Source organism: Harpia harpyja, chromosome 7 (assembly GCF_026419915.1).
Source record: "Harpia harpyja isolate bHarHar1 chromosome 7, bHarHar1 primary haplotype, whole genome shotgun sequence".
Lineage (NCBI taxonomy): Eukaryota > Metazoa > Chordata > Aves > Accipitriformes > Accipitridae > Harpia > Harpia harpyja.
This window is the reverse complement of record NC_068946.1, coordinates 52,073,157-52,094,262: the sequence shown is the minus strand read 5'-3', so window position 1 is coordinate 52,094,262 and position 21,106 is coordinate 52,073,157. Positions and strand designations below refer to the sequence as shown.

Genomic DNA, 21,106 nt, shown 5'->3' with positions numbered 1-21,106 from the left:
TATGTAAACTTCCACTTTTAATTATACAGTCACTCATTTTTTTCAGAGAAGATAAACAGCTTAAATGACTGAGCACTTTTTGCTGTTGAAGTAAAGGCAAGGAATTAAAATATAACAAAAATGCTTTGATTCCTACAAAGTTACAGAAGCTGCAATGTAGCTAGTTTAAGCAATATGAAAGGTATCTACATAATAGTTGTGACTTTGACTCATTTGAAACTGTAGCCATCAACAGTTTTAGAGACTGACCTTGAAAATGAGGTGTGCACATATGAAATGATAGGTTAATTTTAACAAAGTGTTCCCATCATTATTTCCTAGTGTAATAATACATAAATGTCCCCAAAACTGTGCCATAAGAGCTTTCCTTTGAAGCTCAGAATCGGCTTTACAAGCACGTTTAGAAACACATCTTACAGCAAGTAGACAACAGAATGTGTATATAGTGTCTGCAAAATAGATATTTTGTTCAGGAGGCCAGCTGAGTTGTTCTGAGGGACAATGTTTTTTTGTTATTGTGCTAATTGCTAGCTGATATATCAGACTAAGAAATTAATATCGTAACGCTTCCTGAAAAGTCGAAGCACTTAATCGCAAGTTGCAGCAGCAAAGGTCTTTCAAGAGAGCAACTCGGTTCAGCAGGCACTGAAGCTAGCAGTGTACGGAGCACCGACTTACAGCGTGCTGCTAGTGATAAGAAGAAAGTAACAGTATCCATTGGCTTTTGGTATGAACTAAACCAATGGCTAGGTCTAATTTGGTTTAATTGTCTCCTTATTTATACCTGGTTTTACATTGTAGTAACAGTATTGACTCCAGTGAAGTTATTTCTCGCTTGTATCAGTGTAAAAATAATCAAGAAACCTTTTTCCCAGCGACCTGCAATGTAACCTTGTGGAAGGCACTACTGTAATTTATATATTGATAAAATGAATAAAGTATATTTCACAGAGGCTTTGTGAGCTTTAATTAATGTTAGAATAGTTTTACATTAATTAATGATGGAATAGTCTTGAGTTAATTAACTCTTGATCCCAAGGACATCAGACTTCGGTGGTTGAATCCAGCAGATAGTTTGGGTGTGCCAGGCTTCCAAAATAGCCCTCCTCTTAAGGCCATTGTTTTCAAGGTGCTTCAATGTTGACCTTGAATAACCAAATCTTTTGTTTGCAAATTTGTCGCATGAAATATAAAATAATATAAAATAGTTTTTATATAAAACATAAAAGTACCTGAGGAAATAGTAAAAAATATATGCTTATTCAAAAAGACCTTTGCTTACAAAAATACGTCCTTGAAAATTTGGTTACTTGAAACAACAATTTGAAAATATTTTCTGGGGCAGGAGGGGAGAATGGGGTACCTCCCTGCTGAAAATATGAAGTTAAAGCTTGTTGATTTCTATCTAGTGAACAAATTTACTTCGTGGTGAAATAGCGAAAAATAGAATTTCTTAAAATTCTATTTCATAGAGGTAATTTATGCTAATGCTGTTCGTGTCTGGTTGGAACTGTTATGGGATGCTCCCACTGAAACATGGCAGCTGGATGTTAGGGCTCTACAGCCTAAGTAAGGGTATTAGATATCATTGAATTATTACTTCACATTGTTTCTATTGTTTGCTTGATTTCTCATTTCAGAATCACTTTATTTTCACTTTTCATTTTCATTCTGCCACTTTCTTTTTCTTCATTTTTAATCATTGCATTCTAAAACATTTTCATTTTCAGAAGAACATCAGTTATGTGACATAGGAGAGTTTCTGTGTCATGATCGCGTGACTTGTGTCTCCCAGCACTGGCTGTGTGATGGAGAGCCTGATTGTCCTGATGATTCAGATGAGTCTTTAGACACATGTAAGTAAAGAAGGAGCCACTCTTATTTTATCTTCCTTTTAACGGTAACATTTATAGTTGCACTAACTGTATAATTGAAAGGATGGATTCATTTTTTTTTTTTATAAATCCTGAATAAATCTTCGTATCAAGGGGAACAGGTTACATTCACCGTGTAGGTGAGAGACAAAAGAAATGGAAGAGATGGAAGGTGTTTTGTTCATGCGCCACTTTGTAATGAACACTGTCGCCAGAGCATATGTTCCCTATGCTCTCACTGAGCTGTAGATGAGCTGTAGAGGGCAGAGGCAAAGTCAGACACAGGAAAAATGTATTCCTCTGAAACGAGGGGAGGTGGGGTGGAAATGAATAGTGCAAAATGTTTTCAATAAAAGTATGAAAAGCATGCAAACATCAAAGGGAGGAATGAAAGAAGATGTAAAAACTATGAGGGGGAAAGAAGCAAAGAAAGGAAAATGAGGGAAAGCTTTAATAAAACATGTTTAATTATAGTAAAAAGACCTTGTTTTTTTTAATGTGGCTAAGAGCTTCTGAAGACCGGAGTAACAACCTTACAGACTTCTTTCTTATCAGCCTTGTAGACTACTGATGAGGTGATATTAAATCTTAATGTTCCCTTGTTTCCTACGTTCTGAGGAAAATGAGGGAATTTCCTGATTTTATCCCCAGGATAATCACTTAATGTAAGAGAAGAACCATGTATTTTGTATCAAAGCAATACTGACAATCAGGAAGGCTAGAAGTGTGGTTTACTGCTAAAAGAAAAGATCAAACATCAGACAGTATTTAGAAGTCTAATCTTTAAAATTAGGGACAGAAATTCAAGATGTCTGGAAACTAGTTCTGTCTGAGCAAACATTGCACCGATGATTGCAACTTTCCTGCTCCACCGTATGTTCTCTGGAACAGATACGAAAATTGCCTCTGGGGCTGTGGTGAGGGTGCTCTGATTAACTGCCTTTGAAACACTTTGGGATTCTCAAAACCAAAATACTGTAGTTGGAAGCTGAAAGGACTGTCATGGTTTAACCCCTGCCAGCAACCATGCAGCCACTTGCTCACTCCTTCCTCTTCCTCTAGTGGGATGGAGAGGAGAATTGGGGCGGAAGGGAGGGGAATTAAAACTCACGGGTTGAGATAAGAACAGTTTAGTAATTGACATAAAATATAATATTAAAATAATAACAACAATAACAAAAATTGTAATGAAAAGGAAGATAACAAAAAGAGAGAGAAATAAAACCCAAGAAGGACAAGTGATGCACAATGCAGTTGCTTGCTATCTGCTGACCGGTGCCCAACCAGTCCCCGAGCAGCGATCGCCCCTCCCAGCTAACTCCCCCCAGTTTATATATTGGGCATGACATCCTATGGTACGGAATATCACTTTGGCCGGTTGGGGTCAGCTCTCCTGGCTATGATCCCTCCCAGCTTCTTGTGCACCTCCTTGCTGGCAGAGCACGGGAAACTGAAAAATCCTTGACTTAGGATAAGCACTACTTAGCAAGAACTGAAAACATCAGTGTGTTATCAACTTTATTCTCATACCAAATCCAAAACACAGCACTGTACTACCTACTAGGAAGAAAATAAACTCTATCCCAGCTGAAACCAGGACATACAGTTAAGGTTTTATTACTGCACTGATGATTGATTACTGTCTTCTCTAATATAATATTTTCAAGGATAGCGTTAATATCTGCAGTTAAAAGTTTTTCTACTAACTAATGAATATTGTGATAAGAGCACAAAAATGGTCGCGCACAGTTTTTAGTTTGCCTCCTGATATTTAGCACATAGTTCCAGATCCAGCAGCTTGCTGGATGCCGAGATGTTTTCCTCTCAAGAACTTTGCATGTTTATTGTACTGGACCATATGATCTGTGCTCAGTAATGCCATTCAAAGTCACGGCACATCAAAAACCTAACCTCTGAAGTTTATTGATGGCTTGAAGAAAGGGGGACGGGGTGGGAAAGCAATCCTGCACTCTTCCTGACATCACCCAGCCTGGTCCTCTTGGAAACACCTTCCCCTTTGCAAATGCTAACAGTTTCTGTAGGATGCAGATGTAGCTGTCCTAAGTCAAAGGTAGGAGTTAGCATCATGGCTTTTCTGGTTGTAGAGCAGGAAGATGTTTGAATCCTTATGCATGTACAGCTTACAGAGCCCTTTGCTGACGAGCTGCTGGTTAATGAGGTACCTGGGCACACTTGACTGTACGGGCTGAGATGGTAATCGTGTCGGGTCTGGTGCCCTGTCTCACGCTTTCAGTTCAACTCAGCCCAGGACTCTGTGTGAGAACCAAGCGACAGCACTGGGGTGCTGGGTGAAACTTCCTTACATATTTGCTCACAGTTATGTTTTGGTCTTGATGGTTCTGTTATTTGTTTAGTCAGCATAATTTTCTGTCAAATGTAGTATTTCTTGAAATATGTGTATGTACTCTAGGTTCATCAGGTAAGTTGTTTCTTGTTAGAGATGAATATAACGTTCCTGGATTTTCCTGCTGATACTTTACATCATGGCATCTGTAAGGAGTTATAAACTACCTTAAAAATATTCTTATGAAATATTTGAGGGCTCTGAGGTGTTAATGCAAGGGATACAGCAGCACCTTCCAGTTTTAGTGCACCTAGTCATGTGTCTGTTTGTTTATAGATGAATGCAGCCTCTATTTGTCAGCTCTTTGCTGACTTACATACAATGAATTACTTGGTGTAGCCTGACAGATATTGCTAGTTGTTCCTATAGCCATAAACAAATGGAGTTTGATTGATTTTCTGTGGATTTGTACCTAGTAAGAGGGTTTTCTGGGTTCTAATAATGTGCAAGCATTGATCAAAGCTTTTCCTGCAAGTGGAAGTTCTTAACTTCTCTCCTGTGGGGATTTCAAGGTGTATAAAAGGAGAGAAATTCTCATGCTGCAGCTTTTACCATGGTGAGAATATGAAAAGTCTTATTAGTCTCATCACTCAACCATCTATTTGCCGAAAACTTCTAGGAACTAATTATCTTTGTGGCCTCTCCGCTGGTGGCATTTTAACCAGGTTTTGCAATAGAACCTGAAAGTTATTAGTCTATACAAACACACGTGATATGACTGTATCAACTAATTTCCTCAGGAATCCACCTGAAATCATACAATGTAGTCCCTTTATTAGCATTAGTAAAGAGATCTAGGCTTGGACAGAAAGGAGAAAAAGGTGGCATTCTTAGTTACCATTAAATTCAGCCTCTGCATTGGCAAAGGTTGGGCCAGGGCTTTATGCAGGCATAGCTTTCATGGGTTTTCAGCGAGTGTGATGGAGGTGTCCTGTCACTGGCTGTGTTCTTCTGAGTTGATAGACAGCTTCCATCACCCGTGTGTTCCCCTTCTACTTCCCATCTTCCACTAAAGGGTCTCACAAATAGCTTTGTAAAACCAGAAGTGAATTCCTATGGCACCTGTACTTGTGTTCTCCTCTGTTTCTTAGCAGCTGTAATTCTTTCTGCTCTCAGCAGAGCTACTGCTTTTTATAGTGCCAAAGAACCTGGTTCAGTAATTCGTAATGAATAATTTAGTGAACAAATTTTTTTGCTTTTCTGTTTGTAAGTTGTTCGTGAGAAAATTGATTTTAAAAAAATTGTATTAATAAAACACTTGACCAAGTAATTCTACCTTTTCTTGGGTGGTAAGTCTCTAGGTTGTTCATAAGGTTTTTGCAAATAGTCAGGATTCAAAAATCAATTTACTTAACCTAATCGGATGATGCTAGGTTCTTCAGTAGGCTAAATCAGCAAGCTCACTTGAAATCAATAGAACTCTCAGATGTCCCAGAATCTGGCCAGACATGTTTGACTTTTACAGATAGCTGTTGGTCTGGAGGTTGATGCAAATGTTTAGAGGACTTCCTTACTGTAAAAAGAAAAAAAAAAAAAAAAAATTGCTGTCTGTAGACTCATCTGCCAGACTATTTTGGTGGGACAATTACAAAAGTCAAATATACTGTTAAAAAGCATAGAGATTAAAAACAAAAATAGTGACAACCTTTTGTATTGCCTAGTGTCTTTTCACTATTGCCTGCTTTAGGCACTCAGTAATTGGAAATACCCATTTAATACTGTTTTTTTTTGGGGGGGGGGGTTGTTTTTTCTTGCTTATTTCACCATTCTTGCCACTAGTATTGGTCTTAAGCTGTAAGCATTTGCTTATCTCAGCAACTTTTATAGGGGCTTAAGTAGGGAAGTTCACTAATTCTATCTCAAGATCCAGTTTACAACACTGTCATTTTGGGGTACCAGTGTGTGTTGTGTTCCAGAGTTGTACCTCTGAATAACATATTCATCTCTAAATAAGCCATGCAGCTGCCCAAGGAATATCAATGGCTTCTGAAATCTAGACATTTGATTTGATGTACTGTTACCTGGTTTCCTCCTCAACCTCCTGCTAACAGGGTTGAAATGCAAAAGGTATATTGGCAAATTATTCCATCCATTTAGTACTTCAGGATTTTTTTGTGTGTTTGCAGGTCCAGAATTTGTCTGACTTGCATATCGTTTTCTAATCTCAGTTCACAAACTCCTCTCTGTCAGAATGCATTGTGTTAAGGCAAGGTGAAACAAAGGAGCAGGAAAAGAAATTGCTTGTTTTCTGTAGCTTCTTTCTAGAACTGTACACATTGATTGTGTTTGGTTTTTGTAATGCTCGGTGCAGCAGCAGTTCCAGCAAGGGCTGGTTTATTGTCTCTTAGCCATGAAGTAGAGGAAGATGCTATAACACTGCCTGATACTTGCCCTGTGAAGAGAGACTTGAGGTCTGGCACAAGTATACCCTGAACTCTTCTCATATCATTCTGTGGCATGTTGAGTGCTGCAGTGCTTTGCTACAGCAGAGTTACCCATTAGAACCATCTGTGACCCTAAGTATTGCTTGAATATCATGAATATATTACAAGAGGGAAGAAACCACAGTACAATATGAGATCTACTGCTACCAAGACATGGCAGTACTTGACACTCGGTTATTTTAGCAGCATCAGAATTCTGAAAACAAGTCACGCTGCACTGCCAGACTGCAATTCTGTCTCTTATGCCCGCAACTGCACTTTCTTTGTTATCCTGGCACTATTGTTCTTGTATTTGAGCTTTCTTAAATGGTAGCCGAGCGACTGTTTGCATACATGCCACACACACAATTTATTTGTAGCTGACTGGTCCTGAATTGAAAGAACCCCAGTTTGCATTAGCAAATTATCAAATTTGAATGGTCCCTGTCTCTAGAAGTTTGAGTAGATGTAGGCTTATCATAACACGTTGAAGTTGTCTTTCATAATAATCTTTCTCTGGGATTTTGAGGGAATATCATCTCCTATAATAATGATTAAACTGAAGTTGAAGGAGCAAAAGAAAGGCGGCAACCAGAAATACCTTGTTTAAAGCTCGAGTCTCACTTTGTTTGCTAAAATAGCTTCTTTCATTCTCTGGATGCCAATTATGTGAGGCTAGTTTCACAAGCTTAAAAATTGTTAATTGGGTACCTCAGTTGTAGTTCTTTTACCAGCAAAGGATAAGATAATTGGATGCCATGTTACTCCTGTGGTATGAAACAGTAAAGATAAAATTTCCTAAATCTCCTAATTCTTTTATGAAGATTCATTGAAATTCAAAAGAAGCCAGGTTCCCAAACCACTCTTAAGTAGCTTCGGAAAATCCCAGATCAATAAATGAGTTGCATACATTGAAGACAAGCTGCCATGAGGCGACTGAAGGTAAATGAAGAAAATGCTGGACATGAGGGAAAAATGTGGTCTTGTTTTCCCTCTTTGTAATTTTGCTGGATGTAGTTACTATTGAACAGGGAATCTGCTACATAAAATAACTGCTCACACCTATTCTTCAGCAAAATACTTGACCGTGTTACTGGTCATACTAATTTAAACTGTTTTGAGGTGATGAATGTATACTTGCTTTTTCTCTTTGAATCAGGATCTTTCATATCAGTAGCATAAAACTTAACTTCTAAAGCTCTTGTAGGAAATGAACCGCAACAAAATGACAAATGTCAGCAAATTTTATGAAACTGCTGCTAGTTTACATAAAATTAAGTTAAATGCTTAATGCAGCAATACAATATTGCCATGCTTTTATGTTAGCTGGTGAAAAGAAGTGCTTCTGACAGAACAAGATGAATGTTTTGAAATAGGATTAACTTTCCTGATACCATTTTTGCAGACCTGAAAAAACCCCACACTTCCCCCTGAGGATCGCCTAGCGGTTTACCCTGGCAAAACTACTGTGGTTGGTAACCACTGGTAAAGAAAAGATGTATAAAGATGTATTTATTATGGCCGGTGTTTTTGCCATCCTACTTTCAGGTATATAGCCTCTCAGGTCTGCTGTGCTTGATCCCGTTCGGATAGTTTGCCATTGCCTGCCCCTTTTCCCCGTGGTGAACACCTGCGTGACTGCTACCTGGGCTTCAGCTTCTGACCTCTGCTTTACTCCTTACTCCGTCGTTTGGGAAAACCGCCGTGCTCGGCCCCTCCAGGAAAGGTCGTTTTGCTGGTGTGATGGGATTGCTGATGTCCTGGTAGTTAACGGAATATTAGAGCAAACAGTCTGGAAAGGATGAATGTTGATGGTGCTCATACCCTCTAAGCCTTTTGGAAAGGTTACGGAGAAGCACCCCATTGAGACAAATCCTGCATCGCAGTCGGTCTGGAGGAGTTGAAGTTGTTCCGCTGTGGTGTTTGGGACTGGGGTTGATGAGTTAGTTACCTTCCTGAGAGGGTTCGTACTTTGGGGATGTTCCTACGTTTCTCACCACTAATTCTGCTCCTTTCCCTCTCGGCCACCCCATCTTTGGGTGTAGGGGAGCACCTGTCTTGGGCCAGGGAATAACCTTTATGTTTTTGCACTTTACTTTCTGTCACAGCTAGCATATAAGCAATGGTATTGAGGCCCTAGAGAACGTTTAGAGGCAATTCCTTTTTATAATTTCCCAACGGACAGTAATACTACTTCTGAGCCACAAGCACGTCGTCAAATTACTGGAATACGTGCGTTTATCCTTCTCTGAATAAAACCAATTCACTCATTTTGTGCGAGCGACTTTGAATACTCGGTGCGATTAAACATACGGCTGTGGCCCCCGCTATGAAATTTCTTCCTGACGTTATTTGGACTTGTACCAGGTGTGCGTGTCCGGGTGTCGGCAGCCGGGGCCGCTGTGAGGAGAGGTTGGGGCTGCCCGGTGCCGGCCGGTTCCGCGGTGTCCCCAGGGCAAGGCCGCCACTGGGCCAGTCAGCCATGCCGGTGGCAGCTCTGGGAAGGCGTATTTAAGAAACGGCAAAACGCTGCCTGGCAGCGAGGAGCGAGGAAAGAAACAGCCCTGTGGACGCCTCGGGTCAGAGGAGGAGGAAGGGGCGGAGGTGCTGTGGGTGCCGGAGCAGAGAGTCCCCTGCGGCCTGTGGGGAGAGCGTGGCGGAGCGGGTGGATGTGTCCTGAAGGAACTGGGGCCTGTGGAGAGGAGCCCGCTCTGGAGCGAGTTCTCCTGGCGGGGACTGCAGCCTGGCTTTGAATTAAATTAATCTTCCCCCAGTCGAGTGCGTTTTGCCTGTGACAGTAACCGGTGAGCGATCTCCTTCTGTTTATTTGACCCTCGAGCTTAGCCATCTTATTTTCTCCCACATGCTGTCGAGGAAGGGGAGCGAGTGAGCAGCTGGGTGGGCATCTGGCAGCCGGCCATGGTCAGACCACCACAGGGCTGTCTCTGTCTGATCCCAGTATTATTTGGGCTGTATCTATACAGCCTATATAGGGGTACAAAGTGCTAGAGGATTATTAGGAGGAATGCAAAGGTACACTGAACACCTATTTTATGTATCATATACCCTGTCAGCCAGGTTAATGCGCCGGGAACTAAAATTTACACTGTGCTGAACACAAGGATCTTGCAAGAGCAAGGTGTAAATCTGTCCAACTGGTATCAGAAGTATAGTGCATCTTGTTCCTGGTAACTTGTCGGGCACTGCTGCCTTATCTGTAAAGGGTTAGCAACAGGGGCTTGGCTTCCAGCAGTGTTCATTTTGTAGGGGGCTGCAATTTCATTTCTGTGAATAAAAAAATATTTTTTCTCAAGTGATCGTTCTGAAAGTGACGTGCTACAGCCAGGTGAGCATCGGAATTTGGCAGGGAATAGGATTACTCGCTTCCACTAACTTTTTTTTTTTTTAAATCATTTGAAAGACTAAAGGCATTCAAAAATTCTTTTTTTTTTTTAATAGTTTATTTTCTAGTCTGTGTATTCATTTCCACTCTGGTTTCCAGTCTTGAATGTTCTTTAACATTGTCCTTAGTCCATACACCCAATCCTGTTTCAGCCAAACATAATTGTCTTAAAAAGTAGTTGAAGACTTTGCAATAGATTTTGATTGTTGTTCTGAAGTTAGTGTGTTGTATATGCAGATATTTAAACAATTATTTACAACTTACCAATATAAATAGCTACATTAACTTTTATTATTGGCTAGTAGGTTTTTGTAAGCCTAGCTCATTTCTGGTTTACTAGTAATGATTCACGCCTTGCAAATGTGTAGCAGGAGATCTGTCTTGTGCACAAAAATTTTAAAAAAATTCCTTTTTTTTTTTTTAAAAGCTGTGAGCTCATAGTATGAAAAGATCTTTAGACAAGATTTTCCCTTGTACATAGGAAAGTGTTAAGAGTTTATGTGACCATCTGAGTACATAAAACGCAGCAATAGACTTCTTGCCTTTCCACATGGTGCAAATTTTTCAAAATGTTTATTTATGAATTTGGAGGGGGAGTGTGATATCAAAATCACAGAATCTCTGGTCTATGTGAAAGATGAGAACCACATGGGGAATCACCGTGTCGTTATTGCATAGAAACTCAGCATCCCTGGCAAAAGGTCCAGGTTCAAATAGGTATAATTTCTGTAGCTCTCCAGCTGCATATTTTCTTTTGGAATAAAGTATGCAATAAGAAGTTCAGTATTGAAGGACTTAAAGGTCATTGTGTCTCTCAGTGACACGGTCATTAGAAATACTTTTTTCTTTTTTTTTTTTTTTTCTACGGCTGATTATCTTGTGCATGATTTTCCAAAAGTGGTTCATGGGGAATTCAATTAAATGATTGCTGACAAAATAAGCCTCTTTTAAGGTCTGTGGAAACATGTAGGTATAATACAAGGCCAGGATAGAGCCTTTGAAGGATGATGCCCAATACCTAAAACTCTGAAACAGCTCATTTATGGATTAATTGCTTGCTAAAATTGCACTTCCTACACAGAAGCAAATCTAATGGGATATGTACTCATAAGACAAGGAAATGAAAAGATCAATCTTTTGAAAAACCTATAAAAGTAATTCATACTTTGACCAAGACTTTGTTTTCAAGTTTTTAACCCAAAGCAATTTTATTTTCATAGCTAAGCTGTAAATTACACCCCCCAAAAAAGTGCACATGTGGAGAGAAGAGATGGAAAGACTTGGCACAGTTTCTCTTTCATGAGGTTGTGCTGGCTGTTAAGCTTAACCTAATGACTCCCCCCCCCAGCATTAACCTTCTTGACAGTATCTGGTCACAGATAAGACACGTGTTTCAGTGTTAATCACATTTTGGGCGAAGGCTGTCTTTCAGGTACAGATGCAGTTCCCTCTGGTTTCACAGGAGGGTTGTGTCTCTGGTACTGTCAACGCAGGAGACCCCAGCGAGGAGCTAAACAATAGCACTGTGGTTGAAAGAAACTGCACCAGTGAGTCTCTAAGATACACTGGGGCAAAAAATGTCTGTCTGCCTGAAAAAGTGGGGCAGTACCTGATCATTAGGCAAGTGACGGAGGGGAGAGATGTGAGATTCCAGCATGGTTTTTCGTTTGGTTTGTTTTTTAGAAGCTCTTTATTTAGTTTGATATGTACTTTATTTAGTTTTATGTGTACTGATTTGAACTTTTTTCCATGATGATTTTGCCCCTATTTCTATGCACGTTTATTTGTAATCCATTTAATTTGCATTCTCTTTTACAGCTTAACAGTTTTATTACTTATTTTCTCTTCTCCTCTTTCATATTTATGGCCTTGCAACTCTTTCAGGGCCTTCTGTACTTGAGTTACCCCTTTCACTCCAGCTCTGCATTTTCCCACAATTTTTTTGTTTAGTCCCAATCCTCACTGTTGGTTTATTAATTATTTTCGCACTTTTATTTTCTTGCTTTTTTTAGTTCTGCTGACAAAACTACTAAAATTACTGTGAAAACTACTTTTTCATCCTCTGTGTTCGTTTATTTTTCTTCTGTCCTCATCCTAAACACATTCCCTTTCCTCTCTCATAGGTCTCATCCTTTTCTCTTCACTGATGTCCTAATTCTTATTCCTTCATTTTCTGTCTCAGTTTTTATCTTCCCGTTAACAGTCCTTTGTCTCTTGCTGTCTTGTCATGCTACTGCTGTTCAATAGTCAGCATCAGGAAAAGAGAGTATTTTGGGAAATGAGGAATGCACATTAAGCAGGATAATTCAGCCAAATATCAAGATGATTGTGAGAGCATTGATTGTTAGGCTGTCATTGCACTCTCTACCAGGAATAGCTTTGGTAAAAGGGAGATAGAGAAATTACTGTATCATAGCATTGTCTATTGATTAGGCATTGATAAAATTTAAAAAGATACTTAGAAAAAAACATAAGTACATAGCATCATCGAAACCCTTTTTGGCTTTGCTGGTATAAAAAGGTAATTTTTGATAATGCAGGGATTTATAATTTACAGCAATCTTATGTATGAAATTTCTTGTTGAAAGATTTTTATCTGAGGTGATGCTACTTTACCGTGGGCTCCAATTGCACTGAGACTCATTACAAATGTTTATAATTATAATGATACATCTGGCCTCTAGATCCTGTACTGGGAGAAATGTAGTGTATTTAAATAGTGGGCTGGATGGTATTCTTTATTTGTCACTTAAAAAGTGCTAAAGTGTAATAACCATTTTTCTTCTCAAAATTACTGATGAAAACAACTCTCATTAACAAGCAGATGGCTTTCTGGAAGAAAAGTAAAATTGCTCTTTTTGAAAATAGGGCTGTGATTTAAAATAAGAATTTAGCTGTGTTATTAGCGATAAAATGCACAGTGGTTTTAGTCAGCAAAGAGGGGCACTTTGCTATGGACGAAGAAATAATGCAAGACAAAAACCTCTGCTCACAAAGACTAATGCATAACTATGACAAAGGCGTGTAACTCACTGTAGCCAGCAGCCTGGATTCAACTGTGCTACGTTTTAGCCTTTTAATAAAGCAGAAAATGAAATGATGGAAAAGATTTCATTTCAGAAAGTATCCTTCAGGATTTAGTTCCTTATGTTAACTTACGGATGTACAGATCTAGTGCAGAAAGTCCATGTTTTAGCAGCTCTTACTTTACGCCCCAGTACTTCTGAGTGAAACTTAACTGTGCCAAATGAAACATTTTAAAGTCTGCATTGCTTAACGCCTTCATCTTACATTATTCAAAGATGCATCAACATCCATGTGCATCTACTTTGTAGGACTGTGAGCTGTGCCCTCAGAAGTAGGGCCTAAATTGGATGTAAAAAAAAAAAAAAAAAAGTATTCCCAATATGAAATAATTCTGAGTTAGTTCTACTCATGAGAACAGGCGTTCATAGGATTAGAGCCAAGTTTGTGTGTATATTTCCTCACGGAGAATGCTAAATTAATTTTTACCATCTGACATTTATAACCTCATTAGAAGCACAGCTTCTTAGAAGGTATAGCTGTTAATGGTGTATTTGCAATAACACGAGTTACCTCAAAGTAACAACGTGGCAAACTTATTTTTCATTATTTAAGTGTTGAAACAAAATCTAGGTGGGAAAAAAAAAATTGTTGTGGTTTTGTTCATTTTACAATAAAATTACTGCTGAAGTGGTTCTTCTCTTTGCTTCACTTCTTAAGCATACATAAGTATGCCAAGGCTACAAAGAGCGTCTCTCACTGCCTTTACACGCAGGCTATAGAGAATATTGAGATGGCATTTTCTAACTCATTCTGACTTTTTCTGCTCTACTTCTATACCAGGCTATTTGATATTTTAGCTAATTTTTTAAACTATTTAATCTAAAGTTGTCTAAGGTGGAACTCTAATGTGCTGCCATCTTTGGTTTTCTAGCTTCTTTTTGCAAGAGGTAATTTAGTTTACAAGTGTGCTCCATAACCTAAAGCCAATGGTAAGTTCAAATACAAAAACCAGGTACAAATAATGGATAGTATAAACAATAGATATCTGCTCTACTATTGAGAGATGTTATATAGCGTAATACCTGTTCAGTACAATAATAAAGATACATTATTCTTACTGAAGTCTATCTTCTCTGACTATATTTTCAGTAAAAGAAATAGCATCTGTTGTTGTCTTGCCTCTCAATGAATTTGTCTCCAACCTCTTCCTCTCCTTCAATCTGGAGTGTCGCTGGTGGCCATAGCTCTGCTTTCAGTCCCTGGGAAGTCTTGTACAGGAGAACACATGGTGAGCTGGGACTGCACGGGCAGTGTGCGCTTTGCCTGGTGTATAAAATTAATAAGGAAACCTACTCAGATGTTGGATTTTCCATAATAACAAACATTTTGTTTCATTGATGTGTAATTCCCTGTTCAAAATGAGACAGTTCAGTTTAATAGCAGACTTATTTTCACAGTTGGGTTTTTACTCAGTAATGCAGTAGTGAGTTCTCAAGACTATTCTCCCTCTCCACCTTACCCAAAGCTGGGTTTTTAGGTTTTTATTTATTTCTGTGACCTGCATGCAGATGTAAGTGTACTGAAGGCTGACGGTTGTACTCATTAGGCTCCTACAACGCCAAATCTCATTTCACTTTGGCTGCACTGGAGATGCCTCTGAGGTCAGCCAGGTCAAAGCTGCAGTTGCTGCAAGTAACTATATAATTTCTTTCCTGCTAACAATCCTAGGGATTTGAATGCATCTGATGAATAAGGTCAGTTGAACTGAACTATTTTTGTATTTACAGAATCATTTAATTTGCCTTGTTCTTATCTTCCTTTGCAGTGACTTTGGCCTGGCCTTCCACCTTAGTCACTTCTTGATATGTAGTGGATTTCATGCGTATCCTGACTATGTGACTTCATAGCAGGAGGAGGAAATTACAAGAAGATCATTAAAGTGTGAAATTAAATTCTTAAAGATGAAACATCTAAAATAGCTAAAACATTACCCCAAAAACAAACAGTGCAATTGATCCTACTTAATTACATGCTTAATAATTTTATACCAATGTAAAGCACATTGACGATGTACTAATCCATTTCATATTCACTGCCACCACAGATTTCCTCCTTCTTATTTGCTTTGAATCTCATCATTATCATGCACATAAAACTAGTATTCTTAGAATTTTTATAGTAGTATTTCCATATAAAATGAGGAAAAGTCTAATATATGAATACTAAACAGCTCATTAACATGGTTTGTAATATATCTATTCATGATAAAAGCAGCTGAGAAATCCTGTTATAAAATAGTACTTCAGTCCCAGAGTATATCTAAGATTAGAAGAATCATGCCTTGGATAATAAATACTTTAGGGAAAACAGGAAATCTTAAATACAAATAACATCAAATAAAGAGCTTTGTATGCTTAATTAAACACATTAACAGATGCATTTATTTCAGTTAAATAATTAATATATTATTAGTACTGGCAGCAAGTAATTTTTGTGATTAAAAAAAATAACCTGAAAAGTTTTTAATTTCACGAGAAAATGCTGCCTTTAAAAGACATTAAGGACATTTTTACCTGGAACTGGCACAAAGATTGTTAATGATCAAATTACTCAGCAAGCAAAATGTGTGGAAGAAGAGCCTAATCTACCACGTCAAGAACTCTGATCTTTAAATTCGCTCTATATGGGCAAGCTACTGCGTCCAGCCTAAGAAACAGGATTGGCTTTGAAACAGTTTAGGTGATGAATGGTTCCTTCTCTATCCATGTGCATTAAGGTTTGGTCCTCGAAGATATTGTCTCTGGCCTTTTAGCCGTGCTTGCTGTGTCCAGGCCACAGGAACAGGCTGTTGTGAATTATCTGTCGAAAACTGTACGTAGGTTGTGGATGGAGAAAAACTCTGCATTCACAGCGAGCGTTTGTTAGAGGTTAGAGCTGAAATTTTGGAAGATATGCTGCAGGATTAAATTACGTATTTGGGGTTCAAGTTATCATCAGTTTATATTTTGGTATATATTTAGCTATGTGTTTTTTCCCTTTCTGTAAGCTTTTTGTACTGACCCAAACCAGAGTCTTTTGCTACTGTTTAGTTGCAGTTGTGCCATAACAATTCAGCTTAAGTTTCGTATTCAACCCCAGGATTCTAACCTATGAAGAAACACTGCTGACAGCTTTATAGAGGGGTCAGGTGTGATCCTTAACCTTTGCTCAGATACCAAATTATACAAAATATAATTGAGATCAAGATATAACAGAGTTTGGTTATCTGAAATGTCAATGAAGAAATATCCCACAAATTATTTCTATTAGAAATGCATCTGGTATTGTTGACAGAAAATATTATGCAACAACCTTTGTACACTTCTGAATATTGAGCCCCAAATTGGAAAACTCCCACTGATTCTTTTTTTTTTTTTTTTTTTAAAAAAAAAAGAGAATTTCTCCTGCAGTTTTCAGCTTGGTTTATCAGGGACAAGTCACCAAAGCAGGAAAAATGGGAGATTGCTCAGAGGGAGAATGAATTAATATATAAGCACGGTAGAATGCGTACTTGTGCAGAAGATCAGTACAAGGACCATTCATAATCAGTCTCTTTTTGCTTGTGAAGGGGAGAGCACAATCCTGGTGCTGAACTTGGGCATAGGGCTGCCCTCCAAGTGTCCCTGTCATTGTTCATGAGCATTGTTCACAATAATGGTACAGATAAGCAGGAATATTAAAAGAAGCCATTTCATAGCACTGTTTTTTAGTCTGCCACCGAAAAGGATGCTCCATGAATGGACCTGGCTAATTTATTGTTACTACGAAGTATGGTGATACTTGGTTCAAGTATGTATATGGATTTAAACATTTTATTTGACGTTTTTTGTATTTCCCTAGAAGAACTGGAAAAATGTGAAATAGATAAATGTTTCTTAATAAGCTAGAACAAGGTTAACTTTGACTAAGCTAAGCTTGAAGAAAGAGAGGTTTGGTGGTTGGCTTGTTTTTGAGCTGATGATAGGTTGAAATGACGCATATAATATTCCTTGACCTTTAAGACCTGGTCTCTGTTTTTTGGCTTGCCACTGTCAGAAACAGTAGTTATGCAGCCAGCATCTATAATGCAGCCACAGCTTAGTACTGTAGGAAGCACAGCTAATGCTGGTTGCAATGATCTGCTGCAGGTGCCCGTTTGAGAAGCCTTGGAAGTCTGTGTGGGACAAATGGCTGAGGAGCCCTTGGCCTCACGAGGGGAAGCTGTAGATGGAGGAGCGACAGGATCTAATCAGTTCCCAAGTCTTCCAGCAGCCTACACAGGTCAATGCAAACCGTGCAACCTTTACACCTCGGCCCAGATTACGAACGACTGCTGCCAAACAGTGACACGTGCAGTCTCACACTCCTGATTCACCTGCCCCTACCCGATCTGCCAGACACTTAGTCTCAGAGTATTGTTGAGCACTTTTCAGCTCCTTTTTTTACAGTCAAACAGCTTTATCTTGTGGTCCTGTCTGCAGTGTACAATTTTTTTTTGAAAAGGAATTAATTTTCGAAGTAATTGAAATACTTCGCTCTAATTGGGAGTGATCCAAGCCTAGGAAGGAGGAGAAAATTACAGTCATCCAGACAGCTCAGTTGCTTTTCTGTGGTAAAACATAACACCATAAATCATGGTGTGTTTATTCTGTATTCCTCCGCTGTATTTGTGACCACATTTTAGCTGCCAGCAGGCTTACAATTTTGAATGCATAAAAAATACTGTGAGAATCTTTTAAGAGAATTTTACTTTTTTCAATCTGATTTTTGTATGACAGTAAGTAGCTGAAAATCTTCATGCATAGTCAAGGGGAATGTTCCTTTTCCATTGTGGAGAAGAATGCTAGGAGATGTACAAAATTGCAACTGAGGAGTCAACTGTGTAGGAAAAGTGGTGATGCAGTGCCCATAATTAACTCAAACTTTCATTTTTTTTAATCGCGATTTGGACTCCTTGTGTGTATTACTGTCATTGGAAGGGGTTGGTAACTTACTAAAAAAACTCCTAGTGCTTGGAAAATCGATGTGAAAAGTTACTCAGAGCAGAAGGAGGTGTAGGACTTAAGGTGCTTGTATATGGCTGTCTCTGCTGGGGATCTCTGTTTTGTGATTGAGCTCTGTTTGTATTTTTCTGGCTTTGCAGGGGAGCACTACATCAGACGTACTTGTATTTATGTTTGAATTTAAAGATTTCTTTCTATTCTCAGAGCAGTGCAAAATAACCTTCTTATAAATGTGCGGGTGTGGGTTTATGTTTCTACAACAATCCTACTTTTGATTGCATATAGCACGTAAGGAGCCCCATACTTGTAAATGCACAGGTAAGTGCATGGGTTGAGTTTAAGCCTGAAAGCAGATCTTGCGCTACCCTGGTGCAACACTGGACTGAGACTGAATCCCATCTCTCAGGAAGCGCATCTTACTATCTTGATTAAAGCTATATATGTACATGAACCATCTGTAGCACTCCAGGTCGGTAGAATAGTACCGGTAGTGTGTGTACTTTTAAAGGCCGAGATCAGAGGGTTTGCCTGGGGTAATGCCGTTTCGGTGCACAGGGGTAGGCAGGACTCCTCAGGCACAGGCTTATTAGTGGTACAATTTAATGATACTGGGATGTTGAAAGGATTTTGTCTTATATCAAACATATGTATCAAGTTGACTGTAAGATCTCTTTTAGCAACTGAAATTGCCAGAATAAAAAGTATATGCAAAAATCCCAACCATTACCAGCATAGAAACATGCCAAGTACCAAAGCTAATTCCTATCACTGTGGGATGGCCTTGGTAAACATATTACACCGTGTGCCCACTTTACTGTCACTTATTTATAATGACAGGTTTATTTTAGTAAGATGTTTTTAGCTTGTTAAAACTGCATTAGTTAGTCTGCAGCTAGCAGTAATATTTGGACAGTGATCCATGCCTACCCCAATAAACTGCTCACAAGGCAGTGATCTTTGGTGTAGGCCTCTGTGCATGGTTGTGCTGAGCTCATTAAGATGTCTTAGCCTTGTAGAAGGTATCAGCTGTATTAAGTACAGAGTTCTGGCAATAAAAACAAATGCAGCATGGCATGGAAATACATTAACATCCCCCGGTTCACTGTAGCATCATGTTTTCAGGGAAACAAACAAAGGCGATATAATAAACTGAGCTGGCATCAGCCCAGTTACTCTCGGCGAACTGTAATGGCTTTCACAGGGTTCAGGGTTGGGTCTTCTGCATCATTAATATTCCTCTAACAGCACGCAGGAACTTTGTTGCTGGAATAAAGAGTGAATAAAATAAAAAATTAGAAATCCTTGAAGGCTGTGCAGGACCTTACACTGGTGTGTTAGTGAGAGATGTTTAACAAAATAAACTCGTAAAACAGTGTAGATGTTTTTTCTGGTAGCTGTTAGGGCCTCCTCCAGCCACCCACAGCACAGCCAGTCATTGATGCCACTGCAGTGCTTACTGTGTTGCCACTACTTGTTATTATTGACTACTCAGACATTAGTTAAAACTGGTCTCTTTTGCATGGATGTCTGCTTTGCTCAGTGCCTAAGCTCTGAGTGCTCAGTGTGGCTCGCTAATAAACTGTGTAACAGCAGTTGTACATGGCCAAAACATCTCAAAGTAATGGTTCTGTGTCTCATACTTTGCCAGATAAATGTAATGGTGTATGGTGAGATCAGGAGGGGTGTGGCTTGTGCAAACTAATGATTTCTCGGTAATCTATGTGCACCCTCTGTTACCACCTGGATAGCAGATTTCATCCTCCGCAGCAGCTCTGGCAATCACAGGCTGCTTTTTAGCTGGCGTTGGTAAAGATTTTGCATAAATGCAGAGTCTGCTTGCAGTTTGGGCTTCGTGAATCCTTTGTCTACAGAGCTCAAGTCCTCAGTTCAGTGTTTTTGAAGTTAAGTTTGTAAATCCTCTGCTGGTAACTGTTTTGTTTTCTTCCCCCCCCTCCTCCTCCAGAGCGGCTTTTGCAAGGCTGTTTTAGCAAGGATGGTATGAGGCTGATTGTGAAGTGCAGCTAATTCTGGCATCTTGTAAATATCAAAACAACACATTTTGCTTTTACACAAATGTGCTAAGGTCAGATATCTGAATATGTGAATATACTTATATTTGAATAGATAAGCATTTCATCTTTGTTAATACCTACAACTTAAAAGCTGCAGGAAGAAAATAGGAATTTTTAATACTGATATGTTGATGTTTCAGCTTGCTCTCTGAGGAGAACTTCTGAAGACAAAAGTATAAAATGACGGTATAGCTTTCTGGTGTACGCCAGCTTGTTTTGAGTGCTGTGTGTGGAGGTATGTATGCTGCTTTCTGGCCATGGTACTGTAAAAGGACTGGTCAGTGCTTTTCTTGGAGGTGTTCTTAGCTCTGTGCTTACTCTAGTTTCAGGATTGTTCCCTCTTTTAATTAAATCCCTTCAGTTTCCAAACTGTTGAGATTGGAGTCTGGTATCTGTTGGATGTTTCTGAACAGTAGCTTTTTCATATTGCTGACTCAATTGGCATTATTCCCCCAGTATCATTGTATCTTATTTACTTTATGTGTGCATCTCTTTAGATCTCATACTCCCTCAGGGCATACAAGATCACTACTCTAAGTCCTCAGTTTTAACTCACTACTTTCTTATTCTTGCAGCTTGATATGCAGTATAGATATCATTGTGGCTCGAGCGCTACTGTACAATTTAAAAACAATAAATACCCCATTTGCTGAAGGCTAATAGTCTATTCAATTTGTGTTGTAATATCACCTGTTACTTCTGTGAAGAATTTGTCTTCTGAGGAGGTGATTCCGTGATCTTTGCTGTGCAAACTCTTGCAAAATGATACAATTTCAGTTCTTTCACCTCTTTTTTGGGCAGCCTCAGCTGTCTGCCTTTTCGTGGGTTAGCCTGATTGTCAGACTGCCTCTGCATGCCAGGGCAACTGCTTGCTCCAGGGCAATGCTTTGAGTGGTGGAAACATGGTAAAACCTGACTCCG

General features: G+C 39.1%; 1 protein-coding gene across 5 annotated transcripts in view; it reads left to right on the top strand.

Moving 5' to 3' along the window:
* LRP1B (LDL receptor related protein 1B) overlaps nucleotides 1-21,106 on the top strand; it is a 761,175-nt gene that overhangs the window by 168,843 nt on the left and 571,226 nt on the right. For 4 of the 5 annotated variants that reach the window (XM_052792800.1, XM_052792798.1, XM_052792802.1 and 1 more), the window contains exon 2: nucleotides 1,731-1,856. The exons of the other annotated variant lie outside the window; for it this stretch is intronic. In XM_052792800.1, coding sequence (XP_052648760.1) covers nucleotides 1,731-1,856 — 126 coding nt within the window. The remainder of the gene's footprint in view (nucleotides 1-1,730; nucleotides 1,857-21,106) is intronic. 5 annotated transcript variants of the gene reach the window in all.